The 27668-nt window shown below is 39.1% G+C and overlaps 1 protein-coding gene across 3 annotated transcripts in view; it reads left to right on the top strand.

The window, feature by feature from the left end:
* Nucleotides 1–27668, top strand: part of BABAM2 (BRISC and BRCA1 A complex member 2) — a 420515-nt gene that overhangs the window by 230285 nt on the left and 162562 nt on the right. For all 3 annotated transcript variants that reach the window (XM_023619317.2, XM_001502017.6, XM_070235639.1), the window contains one exon: nucleotides 5349–5458. In XM_023619317.2, the coding sequence (XP_023475085.1) occupies nucleotides 5349–5458 (110 nt within the window). The remainder of the gene's footprint in view (nucleotides 1–5348; nucleotides 5459–27668) is intronic.

The raw sequence follows: 27668 nt of genomic DNA, 5'->3' as shown, positions 1-27668 counted from the left end.
CATCTTACTTAGTATATTTTAAAATAAGATTCTGTTTTGGAAATTTTTAATTTGCTTGCAGTTTTTCAAAAACTCATAGCTTTTGTATAATGAGGTTCTTGCCCACACCCAGTTTTCAGTCACCCTAGGAACCGTGATTTATCCTGGGTCTAGTTTAATACCATTTTAAATATAACTCAAAATGGTTTTTACTTGATTTTTGACATTCTGTATAATAGCTTGTTTATAGTCCTCATGTCCGTAAACTGGTTTTGCTAGTAATGATATAGCCTTGTTGTAAGTCTTTTTGAATTGAGAAATACAGTGGCTTTTTTAAAGTCTTCCTATGCGACCTGTGGTTTATAATATTTATTGTTCAGCTAATGTCTACCAGCAATTGGTTAACTGGTAGTTTGTACCTATATTGACGCTCATCATACAGGAGCTTGTTTAATGGCTGCTATCTTCACTGGAAAATTAGCATGTCAAAGGGATACAGCATAATGATAAATTGTACTTGCATTTTCTGTCATTTCCAAGGCTATTTGTTGTTTTTTTCTGCACTCTTTTGATATTTGCAAAAAGCCCCAATTGAGAATAGTTATATAAATAAATCATTATGACCTAAGCAGAATGCTAGCTCTTATTTAGACATAATAGGAAGGATGTATGGTTATATATATAGAGAGAGAGAGAGCCGTATCTCTCTCTCTCTATATATATATGTATATGCTAATAGATGGTTCAGATTTGAGTTTTCTTTAATAAAATCTTAAGTAGTCATAGATTTGAGGAACTGAAACATAAATAATGAGAATCCTTCTAACTGAAAGCATTTTTTATTTGACTCCATCATTTACTCATAGTCATTCCTGCATTAATTCAATTTTTTCAACCAATTTGCTATATATGTCCTATGTTACAGACACTGGGGATGCAAAAGTGAACAGGAAAAGCTCCCAGCCTGTAATGAACTCACCATCTAGTGAATATTCTCTATAAGCCATAGAAACCCCTTTCTGCTATAGCCAAGTGCTAAGCCAAATCCATTGTTAAATCTCAGCAAAATCCCATGGGCATCTTTGCCTCACCATATCTATGACAGTGCCTGACACGCTTTTATCACGGTAGGAGGCAGTTTTCTTTTTTAGCTTCAGCGGATTCACCATCTTTCCCCCCATTTTAGCCTGCTGCAGTTTCAAATGGTACAGATAGAAAGCCCTGAAAATGTATACTTGTACAATTTTAAATGTCCCCTCCTACACTATAACTACCCTCTGTTTTCAAAATGCTGCCATTAGCGGTTACAATAATCATCTGTAATGTTAGCTTCTAAGAATCACGGTACAAGAGCTTCTTGTATAATTTCCCAGATGGGAAGGAACACACGTACAAGCCTGTTACAGTTGCAGAAACTGGAAACAGCACTGTGTGGATTTGTATTTTTGGAACTCTTTAGGCTTATTTAAGCACTCGAAGTCAAACTTAGGTATCCATTAGGAATAAAATACCAATTCAGGGAAAACTCATGTGCTACTTCAAGGAGAATAAATCATATTAAAGTGGTTCGTAAAAGGAACTCCTGGAAACAACTATTTTCATATTCAGACTAATGTTTCGCGTGCTCTTTGCAGGATGCCACATGATAAATGGTGATTATATAAACCAGGGTCCTTCCGTTTGTCTGGAGGACTGTCTCTGAGCATTGCTGTTCTTTGCTTTAGAAGCAGTGAACTGAGAGGGTAAAAAGTAGGAAAGGGAAATAATTATAAATTACCCATAGGTTTGGAATGAAGCTACTAATTAGAAAGGTTTTCAGTGGCCCCTAGTTTTTTGCAGTGTTTTTTTTTTTCCACATGATTTTGTGACTTTTAGTCAGAGCCTTGACCTTTAACAAGGAAACTCAGTCAAGGGGGGAAGGTATCTGAAAGTCAATGTTAGTTCTTTTTTTTAATTGTCTTTCTTAAGGTGACCAATCTAACTTTAAAGAGGACTACTTCTATACTTGGATCATGAATTGAATTTGTCCCTCTGAATGTGAAGTTTTTCCAGCTCAGCTTCAACCTTAGTTTAGATATTTTATGAGTTTTAGAGTAACTCATAAATAATTATTATTTATATGTTATTATATGTTATTATAAATAATAACATAGTTTCCATTTGTTGAGACCGTATTTTTAAAATTTTCCATCTTCATTTTACAGAGGAATATTCAAGGTTGAATGCTTTATCATCTGTAAAAGAGCAAGAAGTGATAGATAAACTCAGACTCCCAGTCTTGGCTCTTTTAAAACCACTCGTTCTAGGGACCTTGGTGTATCATGGGAGGCAGGAGCAAGGAGTCAGTACGTAGTTTCCAGATATCACTGGTGACAGCAGCTTTGTTAAGCAGGTTCCTGAAAATCACTGGGTGTGGAGAATAAAGGTTTGGAATTAACATTAATTTGTTTACTGATTTATTCATTCAACAAACATTGAGTGGTTTCTGTGTTCCAGGCACTGTACTAAGGTCCTCCTCTTACATGCTTCCTATATCATACCACCTAGAAGTGTACATATTCCACAGGTATTACAAATCTGCATGTAAAAACAAAATTATGACAGTGTTAGATGAAAACCTAGGGAAATAGTTAAATATCCTCAGAGTTATTGACCAGATTTAACTCTATAGAAGGCTAAATTTTCTGTGATGTCACAAGAGCCCTCCAAGCAAAGCAGAAAGTCAAAAGTTAGACGGAGAGAAAATATTTATAACACATGTGGTAGATAAGGGTTAATAAGCCTAATAAACAACAATAACAAAAAAAGTCCAAAAACCTTTAAGCAAAATGGGCAAAGGATTTGATCAGAAATTGTATAGAAGAAAATGACCAATGAAAGAGTAAAAAGTTACTCAGCTTCATTCATTGTCTAAATTGAGATGCCATTTTCCAGCTGTCAGATTGCCAACATTGTATTAAAGAGTAACAACAGCCAGTGTTATCCAGTTACTCAGGATGAGCGGAAACAGGTCATCTCTCATACTCATGCAAATTCATGGGTCCAAATGTGAATTGTTGCAAAATTTTTAGAAAAATAACCTATTAAATTCTATTAAAATGTAAAATGCTCATAACCTTTGACCCAAGCAGCTGAGCTTTAGTTGTCTATTAAGAAATATAAGTCCTAATAGTAAAGGATATGTATATACAAGGATATTTATTGTAGCATAATCAAGTGGGTAAGAACTACAAACAACCTGAATGTCCATTGCTCGGGAATGGTTTAATAAAAAATAAATGCATGCCATGGAATATTATGTGGCTATTTAGAAAGCAGTTGGTAGAGTGATATGTATAATGTGATTCCGTTAGGGAATACAAAACAGAAAGTTAAAGAACTATTTCTATGCAAATGTGTGTGTATGTGTGTGTGTTTTTATGAGCATAGAAAAAGCTGTTTGAGGCTACACACACAGTTCTCATTGGTTACCTTGCCAAGTGAGTGTGGAAGAGCTTTTTCTTTATAAACTTTTGTATGGTTTGACTTGTTACAACAAGCCTAAATTTTTTAATGTAAAACCAAAAAATAATTGAGAAGTTAAAAACAAGGAATGAAAAGGGAAGGGGGATGTGGTCAAAAAGACAGGAGAAGACCAGGAGAGTATAGTTTCTTAGAAGCAAGAAAAGAGTGTTCCCAGAGAGAGATCATCCATGTCAAATAATGTTTAGAGATCAAGTAAGATAATGACAGAGAAGCATTTGCTGTGTTTACTGGATGCCTTTGGCAGAAGCAATCTTGATGAACTAGTAGGATCAGAAGACTATTAAAGTAGGCTAAGGGATAAGTGGGAAGGAAGGGAGTAGAGACAAGGAGTGTAGACAACTCTCAAGTAGTCTATGAAGAGGCAGAGAGATGTAAGAGAGAATACAGGGGACTATGTAGAGACCAGTATGATTCTTTTCTTTCTTTTTCAAATATTTATTTTTTAAGATGGAGGAGACTTCTGGTCCTCGTCCCTTTGTATACATGCCACACTTGTGCATCCTGTAGGTGCGATAGAAGGCAGAGCAAGGAGACTGACAGTGTTAGAGCTGAGCAGGATAAGTTTGATGACCAGCTTCCCAGGAAGCAGGAAAAAGAGGGGTGAGGTTGATTTTAGACAGAAGGAAGGACATCATTTCTGAGGTTCTCAATGCTCACGGGCAGTGATTCTTAAAGTCTAGGTTGGGACCCTCGTAGGATGGCCACTGAGCCCTCTTGAGGACCTATGAACTAATCTGGAAATATAGGTCAGTGAAAGATGTGTAATTCTATTAAGATTTTAAAAAATTTCTGTTTGACTTGGAGCCACTACCAGCCAAAAAAATTAAGGGTTACTAAAATTTGGTATTTGCAAATTAAAATCAACATGCTACTGGAATTTGTTCTAATTCATTATTTTATTCAGAAGTCTGGCAAACACTCGGTGCTTGGCAATAATCGTAAAGCACGTAGTTGTAAGTCCCACAATTTTGATTCAGGACACTTCATCATTGTATCATCAGTGTTGGCTTGAGTTGGTTACAACATTTGATTGCTGCCGTTCTTGCTTTTTAATTATAAATCACAGTAAGTTTAGCTTTATCATTATGAGTTTAGTTTATTGTGGGTTGTTTGGCTAACCTCTCAATGTTTCTTGATACATATTTAGATTGGCAATGTTTTTGTCTTATAATATTCTTATAACTAGACTTTTAAGATACATATGCCTTGTGGTTCATATATAAATCATCGATGATCATTTTGCTAAAGTAGATGTGTACATAACACTACCCATAACTCTGCCATTTGCCATTTGCTTATATGGTGGCACCCTTCATAGTGTTAGTTTCTTGGGAATTTTTCTATTTAAATAACTTACAATATACTGTCAAGGTAGGTATAATAAAATTACTGGGTATTTTAAGATTTTGTTTTTTTCTCATGACTTAAGTCATTTTATAACATATTCTTCCTACGAAAAGTAAATTGTAGGCGATTTGTATATATTATATAAATTATAAGCCATTACATATATTGCTAGCAATATGTTTACTGCAATTTGTTAACTGTGTTTTCATCTAATTCTGTATCGTCACCAGATTCACTTTTCCCCTCTTGGAATGTGGGAACAAGTGAGATAGGTAGGGGTTTTTTCCCTTACTGTGGTGAGCTTGGGTCAGAAAGTTTGAAAGCTATCACTCTAGAGGAGTGATTAGATACGTGGCAAAGGATGTGTGGAGCCGCTAAATTCAAATCCACATAACTCACACCTCCAGCCTCAATGCCAGTGCACTGTAGGCTCATCAGCTAAAAGACGTTACAAGAGCAGGTACTGATGACATTGTGTTTTTCACTTCCTGTTTAAGGATGTAAATGAAGACCCTGGAGAAGATGTGGCCCTGCTTTCTGTCAGTTTTGAGGACACTGAAGCCACTCAGGTGTACCCTAAGCTATACTTGTCACCCCGAATTGAACAGTAAGTATCAGTGTCATAAATTTTTTGTGGCCTGGCACTGCTCCTTGTTAAGCAGACATGTCGCACTGTTTGTTTTGCTGCTCTTGAACTCTTAAAACAATTTTTCTTTATTGACTTTGTTTTCTTAAAGATGAATTGTATTAGGAGTTTAGACTGCAGAGGCTATGCGGTTAGTATCTGCCGCTGCAATCTGTGGATGAGTCCTAGTTGCACCCTTTGTGATACGAATACTGTACCTTTGTAGAGAGAGATGAGTAGGCAGACTGAGCCCAAAATTGTGACTCCTTCCAAACGTCCCCTGGGTACATATGGTTACAGCCTAAAAGGGACAGCTGGACAACATCCCACCCAATTTCTTATATATTTGTAACTATTATAGTTATTTGTAAAAATGTAAGTAGTCTCCCAAAAATATTAAGCAAAAACTTATTCAGAGGTTAGTAAAGGTAATATTGAAAGCAGATAGCTTAAAACGATGATATGTTTTAATTATTTTTCTGTGTCTAAGTAGCTCTATATAATTTTACACAATATTCAGACTACATGGTACAAGTAGTTTGATGTCACACTGTTTTAACCAAATAACGTTACTCATTGGTAATGAATTTTATAAGAACTAACCTCACAATGTGCTTATTGTTGGCTAAAATGCCTTAGTAGCTTATCCTACTTCAAAGGAAGCTGAGATGCATTGAAAATGGATTGTAAGCAGATTTGGTGGGGAACTTCTGACAGGACAGATTTTTCATCAGCAGAGAGAGTTTTTACAGACTGATTGAAGTGTATTATTAAAATTCTCTGCAAGGCATTTAGTCAGGCTTGGCTGATTTGTGTCTGTGAGATGTGGTCACCATCCAACATTCATATCCTAAGCCGTTTTCACTCTCTCTGACCTTAGTTGCTCTAGTGTGTGAATCATGGACATACCATCTTACCACTGATCTAAGATGTAGCTGTTTATACTCAAACATGGAAGATGATGGGCATTAATAATCTACATACATTCTCCCATTTATTTATGTACCTCTGACAGCACCTAGAACAGGATTTTACAGAAGCAGGCGCTCAGTGAATATTTTAATTTCCATTTGAAAATACTAATCAATATCAGTAAGAGGCCAAAGGGTGTGGGAGGCAGTACAGTGAAGTGGTAACAGGCAAGGGCTCTAGGGTCAAGCATATCTGGTTTAAACCTGGGTTCTGCAACTTACCAGCTGGCAAAATATTTAATATCTTTGAACTTGTTTCCTCATCCGTAAAATAGGGGTAATACCTGTCTCATAGTGTTGTTTTGAGGATTATGTTAAATACTTTTCATAAAGCATTAATTGCAGTGCCTGGCACTATAGCAAGTAGTAGTTATTAACGTTATTGATCTAGTTCGTAGGAGAAGAAAGAATGAGTGGTTAGCAGGACAAGTTGGGGCAGAAAAGGAGAAGATGAGTAAATAAGTGAGCAAATGCTTGTTCTAGAGGACCCACTCAGTACGTATGTAATGAGAAATTAAGGAGGTATTTTCGTGGTGAGAAAAGAGAATTATTAATGAAACAATCACAAGATGGTAATAAGAATATATCAGTTAAGCTATAGCCAAGAATTTGCCAGCTCAAAAAAAGAATTTTTCCAGCACCCATGTTATTTTCTTTGAAGTTACTACACCTAGTTTGCAAATAAACTTACTAATAAAATACTTTTGCCTTAAAATCTAAGATATGATGTGAAAAATTCTTAGTGAAGCATATGTTTTAAAAATTATTTCCTGTTTCTAAAAATCTAGCTTTCTACATTGCTCCCTTCTTCTTCTTCTTCTTCTTTTTTTTTTTTTTTGTGAGGAAGATTGGCCCTGAGCTAACATCTGTGTCAGTCTTCCTCTATTTTGTATCTGGGACGTCATCAGAACATGGCTCGATGAGTGGTGTGTTAGGTCAGTGCCCGGGATCTGAACCCACGAACCCCAGGCTGCTGAAGCGGAATGCACAAACTTAACCACTACACCACCTGACTGGCCCTCATTTCTTCCCCTCTTTTTATGTTAAGAACTGGCCACAGCTGACTTTTCTAGATCAGCTTCCTCTTATTTCCCCTCATGTAGCCTTTCCTTCAGCCAGACTGCGTCACTTGAAGTTTCCTTAATTCACCCATACTCTCTTGCGTCTGTGCCTTTGCCTAAGCTGTTACGTCCGTATAAAATGCCCTCTGATGTCCTCTTCCTACTGGAATATTATAAATTTGCTAAGGCCTTATTCACATGCCATCTCTACCAACCATTCGCCCTGGGCACAATTAGTCTAGCCTTCCCCTGAACTCTTATGTTACTGAATTTGTATCACTCTTCCCATCTTCCCACCATAGATTAGTTAGTGATGTGCTTTTTTTTTTTTTTAATCTTTCACTAAATTGCAAGCTACTCAAGGGCAAGGAATAAGTATTTTCCTTTCTTTAATGCCTTGCACAAATGCAATGTACAGTAAACAATAGCCTAATGAGCAGTATTCTGGGTTAATAAATAATTCTCACAAGAAAATTTGAAAATGCTTCACTGAGGGATTTTACATTTTTCCCGGTTGATACAAATTGACGTAGTAGAACTGTATTTGTAATACCAAAGAAAACTATGAAAAGTTCTTATATCCTGAAATAGAAGTTTTAAAAATGAGGTTTTAGAGAAAGGTTAAAATGGAAAGTGGTGAACTTGTGACTCTATAAGGCCTTACAGATTTACTGAAGTTAATATCTTTGGTTAACTCTTGCAGAGTTCAAAGCATAGAAAAGAAGTAATGTCATTTCAGTAAGGCCAAGGTTATAGGATAGATTTTAAGAACTGAGTGAAGAGGGCTTGGTACTATCTTTGATATCGTGTTAAGCTGTCATTTGTTTTTTGTCTTATGCTATCCTGTCAACTCTTAATTATCTAGGCATTGATTATAGACTCAGACTTGGAGAGTTCTTTCAGGAGTCATGAGAAAAGCATCCCATGAGGACCCACCCAAAGCTGATGCCAGACACTTGCCCTAGCTGAGGCTTGTGCTCTTTTTGGCTTCTGCTGTGGCTCTTTCTAGGAAGTCCCAAGCCCCATGCAGTGCATTTCACAGGCAGAGGCCTAGGCAAGACCAGTAGCCTGATCCACATTAGGTAAAAATTGGCAAGAAAAGGCTTGCATCCTCACCATCTGCTCTCCGTGGGCATGGAACAATATCTTGAGCCAGAGAGATACGCCATTTCAATCTGGCCATTGTCTCTCTGCCCTAGCTTGTCTATGCGGCCGGCAAGGATATTATGCTCACGTTGACTAGTCTCAGGAATAGGAAAAGACTACTTTGGGGTCTTGTCATCACGTGTAAGAAAAGGGATCAATTTTTGTACCCTAAAGATTTCTAGAGATGTGGATACCAAATATCCCCAAATTAGATAATCCCCACAAAAGGGAACATTTGTCAGATATATTGGGTAGAAAACTCCCAAATATCTTATAATTTATGAAGCTCTGAAATGCTATCCCACTTCAGAAGTCTGTCTGTTCGCCCAGGGTCCTGGGATAGTTGCCTGGTGTTTCTGGTAGCTGGGACTCATGACTGCACGCCTCTGTGGTGTTTAGATGCCTGTTGTTTCCTGGTCTCCTACTGGGCGTGTATATATGGCTTGCAAAGTAAACGCTTCTGAGAACTTTGTGTTCTTCTCACACAAGGGACATTTATGAAATATGCATATTTCAGACTCTATACATTTGTTTTCCAAGGAACCCAGACCAGTCAGTTGAATTAGACACTAAGTTCTGTTCATTTAAAAAAAAAAAAAAAAAAAAGGTAGTGGTGAGGTACGCAAAGGAACCTAGTGGTCAGTTATGCAAAACAGAGTTTGGTTGAACATTAGGAAAGGGGGGAAAAACAACTAGTTTCTAAACCAGTTGCCTTTTTGTCCTGGCAGAAAAGCTGGAATTGTGAGGTTACATCATCACAGCTGGCACTAAACATGCTCTACCTTTCCCTTTCCCTCCTTCTCAGACTGTTGGCAGTTCTAGCAATGACACCAGAGGTTAAACGGGCAGCAGAGGCTGCACAATTCTCTGAAAGGTGTGGGCCTTTTCCTTGGCTTGAGCAGTTTGTGGGAGTGGTTTGAAGAAAACCAGCTCGTCACTCCCTGTGCTGTTCCCACTCGGTGCATAAAAAGAAGGCTTAAGCCCTGAGGCAGACCAGGTGGCATCTTTCACAAGTACAGAATTTGTTTTTAGAATTTTTTGTTGTTAAGTTACAGTCCGCCTTAGAAATAAGTACTCAAAGCTTACCAGCCCACAAATGCTCACCGTTAGTGGAGCCTGCGTGCCTGCAAATATACATGTGTTCATTCTTTCAGGCAACAAAAATGCAATGAAAACTGACCAAGTGAAAGGCCCTTTGCTGGGTTCTTCAGAGGATATCAAGATAAATGAAATGTAGCTTGTGCCCTTAATTTGCTTGTAATATAGTAAGGGAGATAAGAACAAATATGACAAGTTCCAACTTGTGTTTAGGAAGAAAAGACACGATAAGACTGGGCATCAGAAGCCCTCTGTTCCTCCACTACTTAGCTGGCAATCTTGGCTCAAGATGCTTAACCTTTTTGAGCCTCATTTCTTCTTCTATAAAGGGGAATAAATCTTAAGTTTCAGTTTCACCTTCTCCAAGGGGAGATACATATGAAAGTGTCTTCTCCAGTGTTTGGCACATGGTCGATGCTCAGTTACTGCTTCCTGAGTTGTATAAATACCTAAGAAAAGACTTACTAAGTACTGTAAGAATTCAAGGGAGATGGAGATCAGATTTCCATTTGACTTGGTGGAGAGGAGACTTTGGAATATTTTGGGAAGTCTGGCTCCTCCAGTGTAATGTGGCTTTTCTGGAAATTAAACATGTATTACTATAACGATGGTAAAAATGTATTTGTTTAGAACTTAAAAATGTTCAAATTGCTTTTCACTTTACCATCCCATCCCATCCTCGTGATAGTATTCCTAATGTGTGTTTTATAATACATCTTTTTCCCTCTATAATCTGGAATTCTTACATCTTCCCAGCCTGTACTTCCTTTTTCAACCCACTAAATTATGCTAAATTATGTTTCCCATGATTCCATCCCTAGACTGCTTCTGTGGCCTTACCTCTTTGCGGATGACCCCCAAATCTCCATTTCTAATCCCAAGTTTTCCTGCTTCCAGATCTGCTTTTCTAGCCGCTTGATAGACATGTCTGTGTGTTCAGTTGACACCTCAAATTCACAGTGTCTGAAACCAAACTCATCATTCCCCCAGCAAAGCAATGTTTCTTCTTCACAATCTTTAGATTTTTTTTTCTCCTTTTTCTCCCCAAAGCCCCCTGGTACATAGTTGTATATTCTTTGTTGTGGGTCCTTCTAGTTGTGGCATGTGGGATGCTACCTCAGCATGGTTTGATGAGCAGTACCATGTTGGCGCCCAGGATTCGAACCAATGAAACACTGGGCCGCCTGCAGCAGAATGCGCCAACTTAACCACTCGGCCACAGGGCCAGCCCTCTTCTTCACAATCTTATTTCTATTCATGACACTCATTTTCTGATGTAGCCTGCGTGCTACATCTCAAAAGCGTAGGCATTGTTTTGTACTAGAAATCCTCTCTCCACAGTATCTCATTCTTGTCATTCCTACTGTCGTTACCTAGTTCAGTCCTTCGGTTGCCATGTCTCCTGATGGCCTTTTAACATTTCTGCTTATTTTAGTTTATCCAGCACAGAACTGTCACTATCTTCCTGAAGTAAGTTCCGGTCATATAATGTCCTTTCCTTGCTCAGCACCATCAGTGCCTCCCTATTACCAGCTGAGTTAAGTACATATCTCTCAGTCTGGCATGCCAAATATTCTCAGTCCCAACTGACCTTTCTACCCCAATTGGTGTTCTGTGTGTATCCTGTTGTTGAGCCAAATTGTGTTTTTTTGTGATTTCTTATGAATTCACCTTATATTTTTTTCACTTCCATACCTTTGCTTGGGCTGCTTCTTGTATCAGAACATTGAATTTATCTCCCATAGGGTCTGTCAGAGCTCTGTCTATCCTTTTATATCTTCTCAATCACCATCTTCTCCATGGAACTTTTCCTGACTACTACCATCTGCCTCCCCAACAAGACTGCATTTTCCCCTCCTGTATTTGTGCCTCTGTTGTCATATTGTTTCCCTGGACTATACACTCCTCAAGGGTGGGCCTCTGTTTCCATCAGTTGAGGGCTGGTGAGCCACAGCCCATTTCTTGCCAAGCTGGCCCTGCCCTTGGGCCCTGCCTGAGCTCAGCCACAGCCCCCACTGATTGGAGTTCCTGGTGGGAGAGAAAGCTTTGAACCTGTTGGATCCCTGTGCCTGCAAAGGCAAGTGGTCTCTGTAGTCACTCTCATAGTGTGCCTTGTGGCTAGCCAGCAGCATTGTTTCCTCCATGGACCCCTGGCCCTCCTTCTGGGAAATGAGGCTTTATTTCATAGGAGGGTTTATCAGCTGAATCTTGGAGGTGGTAAATATGATTTTGATCTCATGTGGCCTCTCCAGCCTCCTTTTCCCTGCCTTTACCCCATAATGTGTCTGGCCAAATGTCTTGGGACATTTGGATAGCCTATAATCCACAAAGACGGATAAACTGAAACTCGACTAAAGGGGGGAGTTGAAAATTAAAATACTACTACTTAGAATTATGAGTGAGATTTACTGAGATTATAGATATTAAATTCAGGTAAATCAGATAAAATAATTTTTTAAAGCAATGAGAAAATTCAGTATTTTGTGATCATATTTAAATTTAATACTGAATTCAGCATCACAACAGGATGGAAAATTTTCATTTGAGATGCTCAAACTATGTTTTAGAATACTTAGAAAAATTGTATAACTAACACAGATATATTTGAAAGGAAAGATAATTCTTGCCTTCTTTTTTTTTTTTTAATCCTACATCAATTGTCTCAAGAAATGAGACCCCAGATCACTCGGGGTGATTTTGTGTCAGGATTTAAGTAATAGAACATCATAGTAAACATAGTTTAATTTAGCCTTACTCATGTTTACTTGAGTCACTGAGATAATCCTATAATAAATATTGTGCTCCTGGAGGTTTTTTCCCCCTTTGATAAATATACAGTCCTGAGTGTGCTAAGACAACCAGCTGTCAGGAGAAGATATGTATTTGGTTTTAGTGGAGTGAGCTATCTTAGCCTTTAGCGACTTGAGATGTTCGTTTTACTAGTCTGGGAGCAAGGCCAAAAGGCTTCTTCGTGACTTAGAATGGAATTCTGAAAAGTGAGTTCAGCAAGTTTTCATTAGTGAATTTGGCCTTTTGTCTTACCTGTGCCTCCTAAAAGATCAAGAGCTCAGCCTGCACTTGGAAATATTGCAAAAAAGAACTAGAACAGAATTTAGTTGGGGGAGAAAATCAGTCAGCCCCAAAATATCATATTTTTGGAAACATTCTGGTGTAGAACTCCCACCTCACCAGCCACCTAAGTTAGTGATATAGCAATGTTTTTATCTAGTTTTCTTTTTAGACAGAAAATATACCTTTAGAAAGATGTATATAAGTCTGTGACAACTCAAAGCTCATGGGCATATGTTTCTTAAACTTTTTGACTCTTAAGCTCTGTCTTAGATTTATTTCGCGTCTTTGGGCAGTTCTGTGCCTTGTTTCTCTTAAATGCTATCCTCCTCTCTACAGCATGATGATTAGCTTAAAACTATTAGATATAATGTGTCTTCATTTAAAAAAATCAGGCCTGCCACCTTTCTGCTAAATATCTCAAGGGTTTTGTGCAGAGTTTTTTCTGTAATGAAGATGAGAAGTTCATGATTTTCAGTTTAGCACTTTATCTCAGCAGCAAATCTCTGAACACTGATCACTGCTGCTTTAGGCAGTCAGCCTTCATTTATATTTATTCATAAGTAGGAAAGTGTTCCTCAGTGGATGATCTGAGATGAAGCATGGTAGTTAGCAAAAACATTAGGCTGTATTATAGGTAGGAGCAGAGAAATTAGAAAATGGAAGAGAAAATGGCCTAAAATGTACCAGAACTGATGGAAGGCACCAATTCTCAGAAGAAGTACAATGAATCTCCAATAGGCTAAATAAAAAGAAATTGACACCTAGACACATCATCTGAAACTGCAGAACACCAAAGATTAAAAGTTTCCAGAGTGGACACATTATATTTAAAGGAATAGCAAATTGACACAGACCTCTTTGAATATCTGATGAGAGCCATGGACTTTGCCCCAGAAAAATATACAGACACAAAAAGTTTAAATACAGTTTTGAGAGGAACACGCCTGCCCCTGAAGCGAATTCATAAGCCTCATTTAAGATCCTTGTTCTGGATTTCAGTTCTGCATTTTTAATACCTTCTATACTGTCTCATGCTCGAATAATCACTGAAGCTTCAAATTTAATATCTAAAGTGTGAATTATCATCTGACACTACCCATCTCCCCTTCCCCAAAATCTATGCTTCTCCTGCGTTCTTTATTTTCATTAATGACCTTACTATCCTTCTGGGACTCCAGCATGAAAGCTAGGCATCCTGTTTTTGACCTTCCTCTTGCCCATTGTTTCCCATATCTACACAACTGCCAGTTGATTTTGCCACCATGTATCTTACTCTTTGCCAGATTAATCGTTTGAAAGCAAGGCTCCATCCGTAGTACTCCTTGCTTAAACACTCTTAGTGCCTCTTTACTGGACAGGCGAGCAAACTGCTTGTTACATTGTCCTGTCTGAGAAGCCTCAGTGCCCGCCACACTCACAGCCCCTTGTATACCATGTACTCCAGACACCTGGGCCACAGGTGGTGGACCTGGGGGCAGATACTTCTGGAGAGTCTCCTTAATTTTTTACAAGCATACTTATGTTTAGAGTTTTTTTATCCAACGTCTTTAGGTATTTTGTAGCAGGAGGACTCTCTATATTATCTATTTGGCCATATTGCGAGATGTTATTCTGCACTGTCTTGATTGTCTCAGTTTTCTTCAAGGATTGACTATGGCTGTAAATGTGCTCTGAATGATATTCCAGTGATATTCTGCTGTGTAGCTGTTGAAACTCTTTCCTGTTCTTCTTTACTTCTTGTGGTTTTTAATAAACCTCTATCCTTGGAGATAACTTATCTGAGCTACTGTCATCTCTCAGCTGGATCACTGAAATATTCTTTTAACTGGTCTCCTGCATCCACCCTTTCCCCACTCTCCTCCCGTCACCACATTGTAAGCAGAGTGGGCTGTCTACAACAAATCTGATCTCGTCGTTCTCTTGCTTAAAAACAAAGTTCATTACCTTTCCTCGTAAGTGATCGCTCATCAGCTTTATCCAGCTCACTGCTTTCCCCTGTATCTCCCAGGAGTGTTTCCTTTTTAATTACCTATATCTAGTCTGTCATCAAGTTCTAGCATTTCTTCTTCACTCTGTCTTGAAGTCTGAGCTCCTTCAAGTCGTTATTTCCTCCTGTTCTATCATTTCAGTTATCTTCCCCTTTAATCCTTTTTGTCAAACACTGGGTGGAAATAGAAACTATTAAAAAAGGTGGCATAAAATTATGAAAAAGATGGTCATCAATGCTATAAGATAGTTAGTCCCATCCCTTTCAAGAGGACCCATTTTTAATGTCAAAACCTTTTAAATAAAGGTGGAAGGAGGGCTTGACCACAAAGAGACAGCACAGGGGAACTTTTTAGGATGATGGAATTGATGTGTGTCATGATTGTGGTGGTGCATGTATAGCTCGATGGATTTGTCAAAACTCATGGAACCGTGCATCACAAAGAGTGAATTTTACTGTGGGTAAAAAATAAATTTTAAAAATGTTTCATAGACACGTACAGATAGAAGTAATACTTTTCGGTATTTCATGTTAACAAATGATGAATTAAATGCCTTTTAAATGAACTTGTGTTTTATTAATCACAGCAGCGGGTGTGTATATTTGAAAAACGGATACATATGTACACTTGAATGTGCTGTATGTATATGGATATAAACTCATGTGTATATACATGTAAGTGTGTGTTTGCATGTGTGTATATACATGTGCATATACATATTTTTATATATGTGATATATTACACACACACACACGATATTTGTTCGGTTTTCAGATGCTTGGTGTCCAGTAAATTAGCAAACCAAGTCTAAGGCCCCATAGTGTTGTGAAGCCAGCAGATTGGGAACGTTTGTTATAAAGGATGTATAATGATTGACCATTTTTCTAAGAATTCTGTTGTTCATATTTATTGATATTTGCCTAAGAGCACATTTTAACTTCTTTCTTGGTCTCAAAATAGCTAGCATAATTACTATGTTAGGAAGCAGTTTTTAACCTTATTGTCATGTCCCATAGTGGAGTATTAGATTCATGCAGAGCCCTGCCACTTTCACTCCTCTCTGCCCAACGTAAACACCGAGGTTTCTTAATTTAGCTCATGGTGGGGACAGAGGAACTCCAGAGGGAGCAAGGATCCAGGGTATTGAAACTAACACTGTGGAGCTTTCCTCTGGTGTTCGGGCCTCCGTGAAGCTCACGTGGTTCACAGCACTTCTTTTCCAGGGCTCCTGGCTCTCAGATAGTCCACTATTTTCTCATGTTTCTCAATATGTTTCTATCTACACAATGATCTGTGAATTGGTCTGTTACGTTAATATAATATTTTTTACTTAGTTTTCAGAGCAGAGTGTGGATATGCATAGGGGGTTATGTCAGTTGGGTTTTAAAAATAAAGTCATTCTACCTCATCTTCTCCCTAAAAAACAATATGGTTTGCTGTGTCCACAACATGGTTTCAAAGGGTAATTATTAGTACCAAAAGTAATGGCATGCTTCTTGATTACAGGTGTTTGTTGTAAGTAGGTAATGACTAAGGCTCTAAATGTGTAAAATTCACATATAAAGTAGAACCCTGTACACTGTTGTTGGAAGAAAGGTCTAATACCAATGTTGTCAGATTTTACTGTGTGAAAGGTCTAATACCAATGTTGTCAGATTTTACTGTGTGAAGTTTTATTAAAGAGCATGTAATTTGATCCTAGTATGTCTGATTTTGATTCCCATAATACAGGGCTAATAATTATATTGGAGTTTTTCTGTACTTGTTAAAATTCAGACACGCTGTCTTTCACTAGGAGCACTAATGACTTTAATAAATGGAGAAGCCTTCAGTTTCAAACAAAATAAATGATGAGTTAACATAATGTTGTAAATAGGACCATAACAGGGAATGAACAATCCTGTCTGTGAACATTATCTTTTGTAGGCAGCTTCAACAAAATAGAGGTCATTCTTGAAAAAGACTAAAATCTTCTACCTTGCCAAATTTCAACTAAACCAAACCATTAATTTGAAGAAGTTATACATCAGTGGAAAATTTATTTTACTAACAATCCTTTTTTTCCCTACATGCGAAGAACTTTCCCCTCCCACTTTTTAATCCCTCCCCTCCCTACTCCACCCCAGACTTTAAAAAGTATGGTGTAATATTGGGTTGTTTTGTGCCAAGTTTTTTCATCCTGCACAGATTTTTATAGCCATGTTTCTCTGAGAAAAGGAGTTTATGACCAAGTGGTGATAACACTTCCATGTTTTCATTTCCTTCTCTGTCCTAGTACTTTTTTCCTAACTTCAGCTTTGTCAGAGTTAACATGACCAATCTAATATGTGTGTTAAAGCCAAAGAAAATTATTTTGAAAGCTTCTAAGGATTCATTAACTATAATATCATATATGATTTCTTAAACAAAACAGATTATACAGCATACTGTTATTTTAAAATTTTAGGTTTTTCTGTTCATACAATAAGGAAACCCTTCAAAATATTTGTTTGTAGATATTATTTGTTTTGGTGATTGGTCATTATTGTTTCCACTCTGTTAGGGTTATTAACCAGCAACTGTTCATTTACTTTTTGCATACTCTTTCTTAAAAATACAGATGAACTTGGCCTTGTTTGGTCTTGGTCAGTGGAGAATTTAATGTTAAGAGTCCAGATGGTAGAAACAACTGAACCTGGTCATCAGTAGGGAAATCACTTAAAATATTTTGACATAGAATGAAGCAGTGAGGAAGAATTAGGTTGATTTCTATGTACTTAAGTGGAGAGATTTTTGAGTTGAAGAAAAAGAGCAAATATCAGAAAGATGAACAGAATTGTACATTTTTATGTTTATAAAAAGGCTAAACGTCAAAACCATAGTATATATTTTCTACACGGGAGTATGTATGTGTGTGTGTGTATGTGTATACTGGATACTAATAATAGTTAACAATTAGTGAGCACTTATGTCACGTTTTAACTCATTTAGTCCTCACAACAACCTTATAAGCTTACTTACTACTATTGTCTTCATTTTATAGATGATGAAACTGAAAGTCAGAGAGGGTCAGAAACTTGCCTTTGTCACATACCTAACAAGTGGCAGTATCACCATTTGAATCTCGGCAGTTTGACTCTAACGGGATTGAGGGTAGAGATCAAAGGGAACTTTGCACTCTTGATAATGTTTTAATTTTTTTCCGGGTGAATCTAGGCATTTTAGTTATGAAATTAAAATTAATGTGTAAAAAAATTGAGAAGAATTAAGATTGGAAGAAATTGAATGGATATTTGATGACTTACACACTTTTTGGTGTAGCCTGTGTTTTGCATATAATAAATGCTGTTCTTTGTGGGGCTTCTGAACATTTGGTAATTGGCTGAAGTACTATTCTATAATCCCTCTCATTTACTGCAGGGTTTCTCAAGCTTGGCACTATTGACATTTTGGGCTGGATAATTCTTTTTTGCTGGGGGCTCTCTTGATCAGTGAAAGATGTTTAGCAGTATCTCTGACCTCTACACACTAGATGTCAGTAGCACCCACTAACCCCCCAATCATGACATCAGCAGTTTCTATACTGTCCCCTGGGTGAGGGATGGCAGAGCACACAAAATCATTCCCAGTTGAGAAACACCAGTCTCCTCTGATCACCCTGTTGGAGGCTTCAAGAGCCTGTTGGTACCTGTGCGAAGCTTTAGAATTGTCTTTCATTCACAGTATTGAACTGTTTTACTTCAGTGTATGTAAAGGTCGTCAAGCCTAGGTCATGCCAAACAATTAAAAATTGGAGTAAAATCTTGGACCCTACAGTACTCTCAAGTTATTACTCTGTTCCTGTCTTACCCCTAAACTCAAAGCCTCTCAGATTTATGTGCCGTGTGTGCTGGGCAGCCAGCTTTTAGAGTTTCTCCAATTCACAGTCTGTCTACCTCCTATCCTCCCTACTCTCAGGAAGGAAGGCCACAGCTCTCTACTGGGTACCATATTTAAAGTGTGTTTCTCCCTTTCTATCATTGATCTTTTTCCTACTTTCCATTCCACAGACAAATATTTCCTAGTCAGTTCTCAGTTTCCTCACAGACTTTGTTGATCAGAGCGGTTTTGCATATTTACATTTTTGGGCTGATTTTTATAGCCTTATTGGAAGAGTCCCTCAACATTTTAGTTCGAAAGACTAACAGCTCAAAGACCAACAGGATACAAAATCCAATTCTGCCTTTTAGCCAAATTATCAATCATCAGGAGATAAATGTAGTTCAGTGAGAAGCAGAATCTTTGCCTCTGCTCTCGACAGCCACTTTATCTTCTTTCCTGGCCCACCTGCCCCTCCCATTGTGAGGAAGTCTCTAGTGAGACAAAGGCCAGCACTGGTTAAGAGCAATGCTTTGCAATAAGACAGATTTGGGTTTGAGAACCCTGACTGCCACTCTGGTTATGTGAACCTAGTGTAAATTGCTTAACTTCTCTATAACTCAGTTCCTTCATCTATAATCCTTAGAGAGTTTTTGTCAGATTGAATGAGAGAATGTGTATTAAGTGTTTAGCATAGTGCCTGGCACATCGTAAATGCTTGATACCTGGTAGGTTGCTGTTCTTAATATTATTACTGTCATTGTCATCAACATCGTCATCATCTTCCTCCTCCTCTTGAAATGTTCAGGGACCCCAATTTTTGAAAATTCCATTCATGCTACACACCAGGACCTTAGGTAATATCAGTCACCTGAATTCATTTAGGGTAAGCTACCGGAGAAAATGGAAAAATAGACATCTGAAGTGAGGGACAGAAACCAACTAAAGATTTCTATAAGGAAGCAGCTCTGGACTTTTTTGGGGTCACAGCCCCATTCCAAACTTGAGAATCCCATGATAACTATGATAACCCACAGCCCTTCTAGCCCAGATAATTCTGCATGTTCTTCAGAGGATTCATAGATTTCCTAAAATACAAGGCCAGACTCTTTAGAACCCCTGAAATAAGAACCTCTTCTCTACAGTTGCTTATTGAGATACCGGTGACATGTGCACTGGCCACTGCAGTCCGTGAGCTGGCCAAGGACAAGAATCACAGACAAGAGCAATCCAGCAAGCACTGAGCACTGACCGTGACACTGTGCCGAACACTTGACAAATGTTATTTTATTCAGTCTGCACAACAGGAATTACTGGCTCTCAATTACACGTGGGGCTATTGAGGCACAGAGGAGTCAAGTAAATATCAAAAGTCAACATGAGTTTGTGACAGTAACAGGATTCAAACCCAGATCCATTAGCTTCCAAAGCCTTTGCTCTTATATGCTCCCTAATGCTTCACTGGAGAGGGCCACAGACCACTGAGGGCAGTGCTGTGCTTCAGAGCATGGTCCTCAGAACACTGGCATCAGCATGAGCTTGGGAGTTGGTTAAAATTGGATTCCTAAAGCCACCCACATTGTGAATCTAAGGTCTGGGGACAGGTTCAGGAACCTGTGATTTTAATAAGTACCAGTGATTCTTATGCTCACTAAATGTTTGAGAGTCACTGGTCGTTCTAATGCCGTATGGCTTATGGAGAGTGTTGACAGAACTGAAACAGAGGAGAAAGACGAAGGGCAGAAAAGAAGAGCTAAGAGTATGCCCTGCGTGTGCTCTTATCTTTAAAGACATACTGCTTTTGCTTTATGTCCACCTTTGCAGCTTTCATCTGGACCCTTACATTTTTCAGTTAATTTGGTCCAACCTTTCCCTTGATGGAATCCTGGCTCTCTCTTCCTGACTTTCACTGCTTCTTACAAGTTGTGTTTTCTGCCCAATTTTTTAATGAGATTTACCCCTCCTAAGGCCCACAGGGAAATGCACTATGACTGAAACCTGAAATTGTCAACCTGAGTTTAGGGCATTCTGTCATTCTTTTCCTCTCCTTCACTAATTTGCCTTAGCCTGCTATTCCTTTATTTTTTTTAATAACAGCTTTATAATTTATATGACATACAGTTCACCTATTTAAGGTATATAATTCAGTGTTTTTGAATATATTTGTAGAGCTATACAACCATCACTATAATTTTAGAACATTTTCATCACCCCAAGAAGAAACCTCATGCCCCTTAGCAATTACTCCCCTGGCCCCCAGCAACTACTAATCTACTTTCTGTCTCTGTGGATTTGCCTTTTCTGGACATTTCATATAAAGGAGTCATATAACATATGTGGTCTTTTGTGACTGACATCTTTCACTTAGCGTAATGTTTTCCCAGTTCATCTGTCTTTTATCGTATACTAGAACTTCATCCCTTTTGGACTGTTTTCATTTTTTGTCTATTATGACTAGTGCTGCTACAAGCATTTATGTTATAAGTTTTTGTGTGGACATATCTTTTCGAATCCCTTGAGAGGGATGTCTACTAGGATCTTTCACACATTTTTAAGTTGGGTTATTTTTCTTTTTATTATTGAGTTGTAAGAGTTCTTTATATATTCTAGATATTAGACCCTTATCAGATGTATGATTTGCAAATATTTTCTCCCATTCTGTGGGTTATCTTTTCACTTTCTTGATGATGCCCTTTGAAGTCAGCCACTTTTTGAGTTCCTACTGGCTACCTTCTACTATAAATGTATTTTAAAGTTTTCCCATGTGCATATTAAATATTTCCTACATTAGATCATTTATGTCCCTGATTGAGGATCCAAACTGCCATATCTTAGTTTCATAGCATTTAAATATACAAATCGTAAACCTAAAATAACTGATACAGGGTTCCTATCCAGAATAAAGAACTCCTTAAAATTAATAAGAAAATGGCAAAAAAAAAAAATGTTTTAGAAAAATGGGCAAAAAGCATGAACAGGCACTTCACAGACAAAGAGACATCAATGACTAATAAAATATGAACAGATATCCCATCAGTTGGCCACTTTACACTCAGGTGGCTGGAACTATAAAGTGACTCTGGATACTGCTCAGCCTCTGAGATCTAAAGGCTGAACTGAGCTTTTGAACAAAACTAGAAGGCCTGGGAAGTCTTCAACCCCCTAGTGAATCCTTTCTGATTCTGGCTTGGGGTCTAATCTTAAGAACTCTTACATGGATTAAATTCCCAGCATTTCTAGGAATTTTAAGAAAAGCCAGTATGGACTTTTTAATTCACTCCACAGTTAAAGGTGTTCAGGGGCCTGGCTTCGTGGTCAAGTGGTTAAGTTTGCATGCTCCACTTCGGCGGCCAGGGTTTGCCAGTTCGGATCCTGGGCACGGACCTACACTGCTCATCAAACTATGCTGTGGTGGCATTCCATGTAGAAGAACTCGAATGACTTGCAACTGGGGTACACAACTGTGTACTGGGGCTGTGGGGAGAAAAAAAAAAGAGGAAGATTGGCAACAGATGTTAGCTCAGGGCCAATCTTCCTCACCAAAAAGAAAAAAAAAAAGCATACCTTAAAGGTGTTCAGGACTCCAAATGGGAGTCATAGAATTAAGGAAGTCTTCTAATTTCAGTAGATTGGACCCAAAACTGGACTAGAAAAAGAACAAAGTAGGATCTCCTCATCCCAGACCTAAACATTTGGAGCCTTTCTGGAGATCTGAGAGGAGAGATTTTGCACTTAATGACTTTTTTCTACGTAATCACTAGTTGCAAGACAACTAGAGCATCTCAGTTAGTTGCAGAGTGAAAAGAGTGGCTGTGTAGACCCTGACCTTGGCTGAAGGGTTCTGAACTCAAAGACTGCACTAGGCATGGAGCTTCCTCTCCCACGTACTTTTTGGAACACTGTCCTTTCGTAGAGTTTAAAGTTGCTTCCTTCTTTCTTTTAACAAATCATTTTTAACTTTCTTTTGCATCATTTGCTTAAGTTCACGTTTTTGTGATATAACACCCTCGTTAAACAGATTAAGAACTTTAAAAATATTATTTATATTTTTTATCCCTCCCTTTTTATCTTTTATTTTTAAAGAAGAAAGAATAAGTTGCAAGAAATATGTTAAAAATTGATAATTTTTCTCATTAGGAAATTCTTTTGGTAATACGACATGTTTCCAACATTCCAAGTGGATGTCATGCTCATTTTGTTGTGTGGTCTTGTCTTGTGCAGTGCAGGACATTTGGCATCCTTGGCCCCTGCCTGCTACATGAAAACCCCTCATTAATTGAGACCACTTAATATGTCCCCAGACGTTTCCATATGCCCCCAAAAGAGGTGCTGTCACTCCAATTGAGAGAGAAAGTAATAGCTTCTATTCCTTTGAGGTCCAGATTATAAACTGAACACCTTGTTGGGTTGTTTATTTGAGAATCTTATTCCCATTCTTAGAAGGGATTTCTAGGAATCCAGGAAGTAGTTTGCTCTTACTCTGTGGTTGTCTGGCCTCTTAGTTTCAGAGCAGGCTCTCGTCTCTTGGAACGGAGCATACCGCAGAAACAGTGTCACATAGCTCAGGCTGCCACACTTAGGTCTGGCTCTCCCCTTCCTTGGCCCTTCCCTGATATGGTGCCCTTTGGATTGGGCTGCACAGAGGCATCTGCTTTGGTGCCACAATAAGGTTATCAGAACTGTTTTTAAGCTTACTAATTTTTCAAGTGTGGGCAGCCCCCCACGAATAAGTTACATTTCAAATTGTGTGCATATGCTGATTATTTGGACTCTGGGACATGTTTTGCCATGGAAACCATTCAGTACATAGTTAGGTTACCAAGGAAACTGGATGTACTGAAGGAGTTCATCCAACCATAGTGCCTGCCATGTTTATCACCACATTTTGAGGGATAAAACACAGCCCTTTTTCTTCTCATCAGTGGCTGTCCATTATATAGCTTGCCTTGTTGGGGGATGGCAGGGAGTAAGCAGTGATCCAGTCACAGCCGACTGGGCAGGCTCAGTTCAACCAATAGAAGTCCAGATACCAAAAGGCTGCCAATGCCCAGGCATATCTTCTCTCCTCAAAGTGTAAGTGCAGGGTGAACAGTAGCAGAGCTGTCACTCAGTTCTGGATTGTGATCTGGAGCAGTGCTAAGCAACTTTTCCTGATTGCTTATGAAACCCACTCCTCATCCCAGAGCCAGGAGAACTGGAGCCACAGTGAGCACAGAGCGTCTGGAGTACTTTCCTTTCTTCCTCATGTTTCGAATGTCCTTGCAATAAATGATCGTCTCTGTAAGTCATCTGGGTTGACCCTGCGTTACCCAGAGAAAGGCAACCAGCCCAAACCAGACATGAGACCTGTCCACAAAAGCTTATTACTCGTGATCTAGATTCTTGAGTATTAATTGCAAGGCATTTCCCTGTAATATGTAACTCATTACGTTAAAGAAAGGAATTGAGAGAACACTAGGCCCATTGTACTGTTCTAAAGACGGGAATGGTAGCAGCATTATTATTGTTGTGTTTTCATTGTCTTTTTTGAAATTAAGCTGAGTATAACTTAAATATTTATTGTGCCTATTTATCACCTGCCCTGTCCGCTGGCCTGGTGGGTTATAGTCAGCCTGCCGAGCACTGGGTCCACAGTACTCAGCCGTTGGAGTCTTCACTTGGTGTCCTCCTAGTCAGGGTGATGGCTTCCATTCTCCTGTCTTGTCATCACCCTTCTGGGCTTCTTTATTTTAGTCTTTCATTTCCTATTTGTATGCTGGCTTAGTAACAGTGATTTAACTTTATGTTTATATTGCACTTCCCACTTGAGAAGTGCCTTCTCCACTATTATCTTTGCAAGCTAGATAGGGCAGGTATTGTCATCCCTGTTTTCCAGAGTTAAAATCAATACTCAGATACCTTAAAGGACTTGCCCAACTCTCTCAACCACTCCAGGCAGGTCCGGGGCCAGAAGCCAGTCTTCTTTGCTCTTTCCGCTGCAGCACACTGCACGCCTGGACGGGTGCTGCTCCCTTTAGCTCTGCTTATTCCTGGCTGGTAGCTCTCTTGGGACCCTTACTTCTGTGCTGACCATCTCTCGCAGGGGACTAAGCTTCCCCTCCTGGCTGCTCTGGTCAGTGTTCTTGGCACTTTGGCCCTAGCATACCTCTTACTTCAGCAAATTGGCACCTTAGGACAAGCCCCTGCCGTAGCATATTTATTAGTGAATTGGTACCTTTGCGTATTTTATAAAGCAAATTAATGCCTCCAGGTATTCATCTTGATGATTAATAATCACTTTTTGTTTTATATAGTGTCTTTCCATCAGAAGCATATATTATCTTCCATTATAAAGAGGAGGTTAACTAGTAACACTGCTTGTCTAAAATCTTAACAATAACAACAGAAGAGGGGAGAAGGGAACTAATTTCTCTGAGGAGCTCATGAGAACCAGACACTGCACTGGTGCTTTAAGTATATGATCTCATTTCATCCTTGCAAAAAAACCTATGAATTAGGTGATGTTTTATATTTTACAAGTCAAGAAACTGTAGTTCAGACAAGCTAAGTAAATTACACTACAAGTAAAAAGTAGAGACATTATTAAAATCTAGCCTTCTCCGCTTCCAAGGCTCATATTCCATCTGCTATTGCATACACCTTCCCCTTGGGCAAAGAGCACCATTTGTGGGGCTTATGGAAACAAAGATACGAATGCCTTGGACACTTGGTTTCAGAGTGGGGAAGGAGGAAAGCTGGAGTGCAGCCGTTTCTTTTTTCTGACACCCAACAGAAAGGAGCGCGTTCACTCCTTTGTCTTTCCTCTAAAGATCATGGATCTGTTGACAATTGCTGTAACGTAAGTTTGAATTGGTAACTTAGTTGAACTAAGGTAAACTAACCGAGAGCAATCTGTAAGTGTTTTAGTAGCTGTTAAAGGAGGGTCCGTTCATACACATCACCCGTGCTGAGCAGTTAGAAAGCTGCTTAAAGAGCAGTGCTTGTCTCTTGGAGAGGCAGGGATGCCGGGGAGAGGACCAGCCTGGAAGGCAGGAGTGCTGTGTTCTGGCCCTGGTTTCTACCTCTGGCTGTGTGCCCCTGGGTTGTTAAGTCACCTCACCTCTCTGGGTTCCATTCCCCCACCTGTAAAACCTGGGAGCTGAACTGGATGACCCTCCAGCACCTGCAGTTTTATCGGCATCCATAGCAATTTCTTTATCATGTTAGTAGGAAGAGACTCTTTAGAAAAGACTGAGACAATGATGAAAAACCTCTTGCTACTCAATGTCCTGGCCAATTACAGTTTCTGAAAGGAGCCTAGTGTTGACAGCTCCTAGAGGTCTGAGTCTTTTTAAGGAAAAGGGGGGCCATAGAAGGTAGTATTCTAATCAAATTTGTAGGTAAGATACTGATTGGTTAGTGAATGACTGGTGAGTAGTCTTGAAGGTTTTTAAAGGTGATTTTTGGCTTTACTTTGTAGGTTCTAAAGTAAACGTATATGAGGTTTTGGAATTTCTCGTGGACGCTATGTCTGCAGCTCCCTTCACTGACTCCAGGTGACTTGTGATGCCTCCTTTACGCCTACATGCTCCAGGCAGTTCAACTGCTCCTGAGGCATGAAATCACTAAGAAAGAAGGATATTTTTTTCCTGTACAGTCAGATTTTTCTACAATAATTCTTAAATAGTGAGCTAAACCTAATAACTAATTACTACTATTTATATAATAAATATGAGAAAAACTATAATTTAGAGTAAGATAGTTCAAAATACTTTGATACAATTTGATCCCTTCCTTAATAAACTAGAATTTTTAACATTTGCTATTTAATCTATCTCTGGATTTCTCTGAATAGAAAATTCAGATGAAATCTTTTCTTGGAGAGGAGAGCGTTCAGGCCTTTCTTGGGACATCAGACCTGTTTAGGTCCTGGCAGTCTTCACACACAGCTCTTCCTCCCTTCTCATGAACACTGAACCCCTCACCAGAGAGTGGACAGGTCTGCATGGTGTGACCACCGGGCTATTTACACAGCAGTTTAAGTATGTGATAAACCTCATCCTTCCAGGAGCTGTTTTTATTTTAAGAGAATGAGTTTAGAAGGAGTAATCCCAATGAATCTATCGTCTTAGAATATATAAGATATATTTTCCTGAGGCATTTTGGCTGTATCGAACTGCCCATAGCATCATTCCTCTGCGTGCTCAAAAGATCCACACTTACACTTAGCAACCCATCTCTTAAAGGTTTAAAACTCCTGCTTTAAACAATTTAGAATGGACATGCATGGATCCCTAAGGGCTTTGACCCCAGCCCCTCTGCCCCAGCATACTGGAACTGCCAAGTCTTAGGCAACAAGGCTTTGGAACTTTCTTGCCACATTTCAGACCCTTCCCTGAGTGGAGCTTTTGGGATCCTGGTGTACACTGGGCAGCGTCTCAGCTCTGGCCACTGGCCTCAATACCAGCTTTGATTCCTCTTCCCCAGGGGAGAGGTCCGCCTGCTACAGGGGATCTTCCCCAAGTCTAGCGTGGGTCCTTTTTGGTTTTGGCGGGGGGGGGGGGGGGGGGGGGAGGGGGGGCGGGGGAGGCGGGTGCATTGCAGGAGCTGGGTGGTAAGGAGGGGCTGGAAGGCTTCACCTGCTTTACAGGGAAGGTGTCTGGGGTGACTGTTTGGGGAGGCAGAAATAGCAGCAGGGGAAGAATTGGAGAGAACCAACAATTAGGGAGAGCTCAGGATGAATGAACCTGCTCACCCACTCTCAAATCATGCTATTACACCGACAGAAATGTTGGTATTTTGGTTTGTAAAAATAGTACGATACCAAAATACCAAAACCAGTATTGTAATCACAGGTAAATCTCTCTTGCTGGGGTAAGGAAGGGAAGACCTCACAGAAGAGGTGTGATTTGAGCTGAGTCTTAAAGGACAGTCACCAGCTACAAGGCACTGAACCCTAATTGCAGATCCAGTTGATTTACCTGGTGACTACACCAGGAGTTTTTTTGTTTTTTGTTTTTTTTTTTATTAAGGTTATGAT

The sequence above is a fragment of the Equus caballus genome, chromosome 15 (genome assembly GCF_041296265.1).
Source record: "Equus caballus isolate H_3958 breed thoroughbred chromosome 15, TB-T2T, whole genome shotgun sequence".
NCBI classification, from domain to species: Eukaryota; Metazoa; Chordata; class Mammalia; order Perissodactyla; family Equidae; genus Equus; species Equus caballus.
Note: the sequence above shows the minus strand (reverse complement) of the source record. Positions and strands in the feature narration are given on the sequence as shown.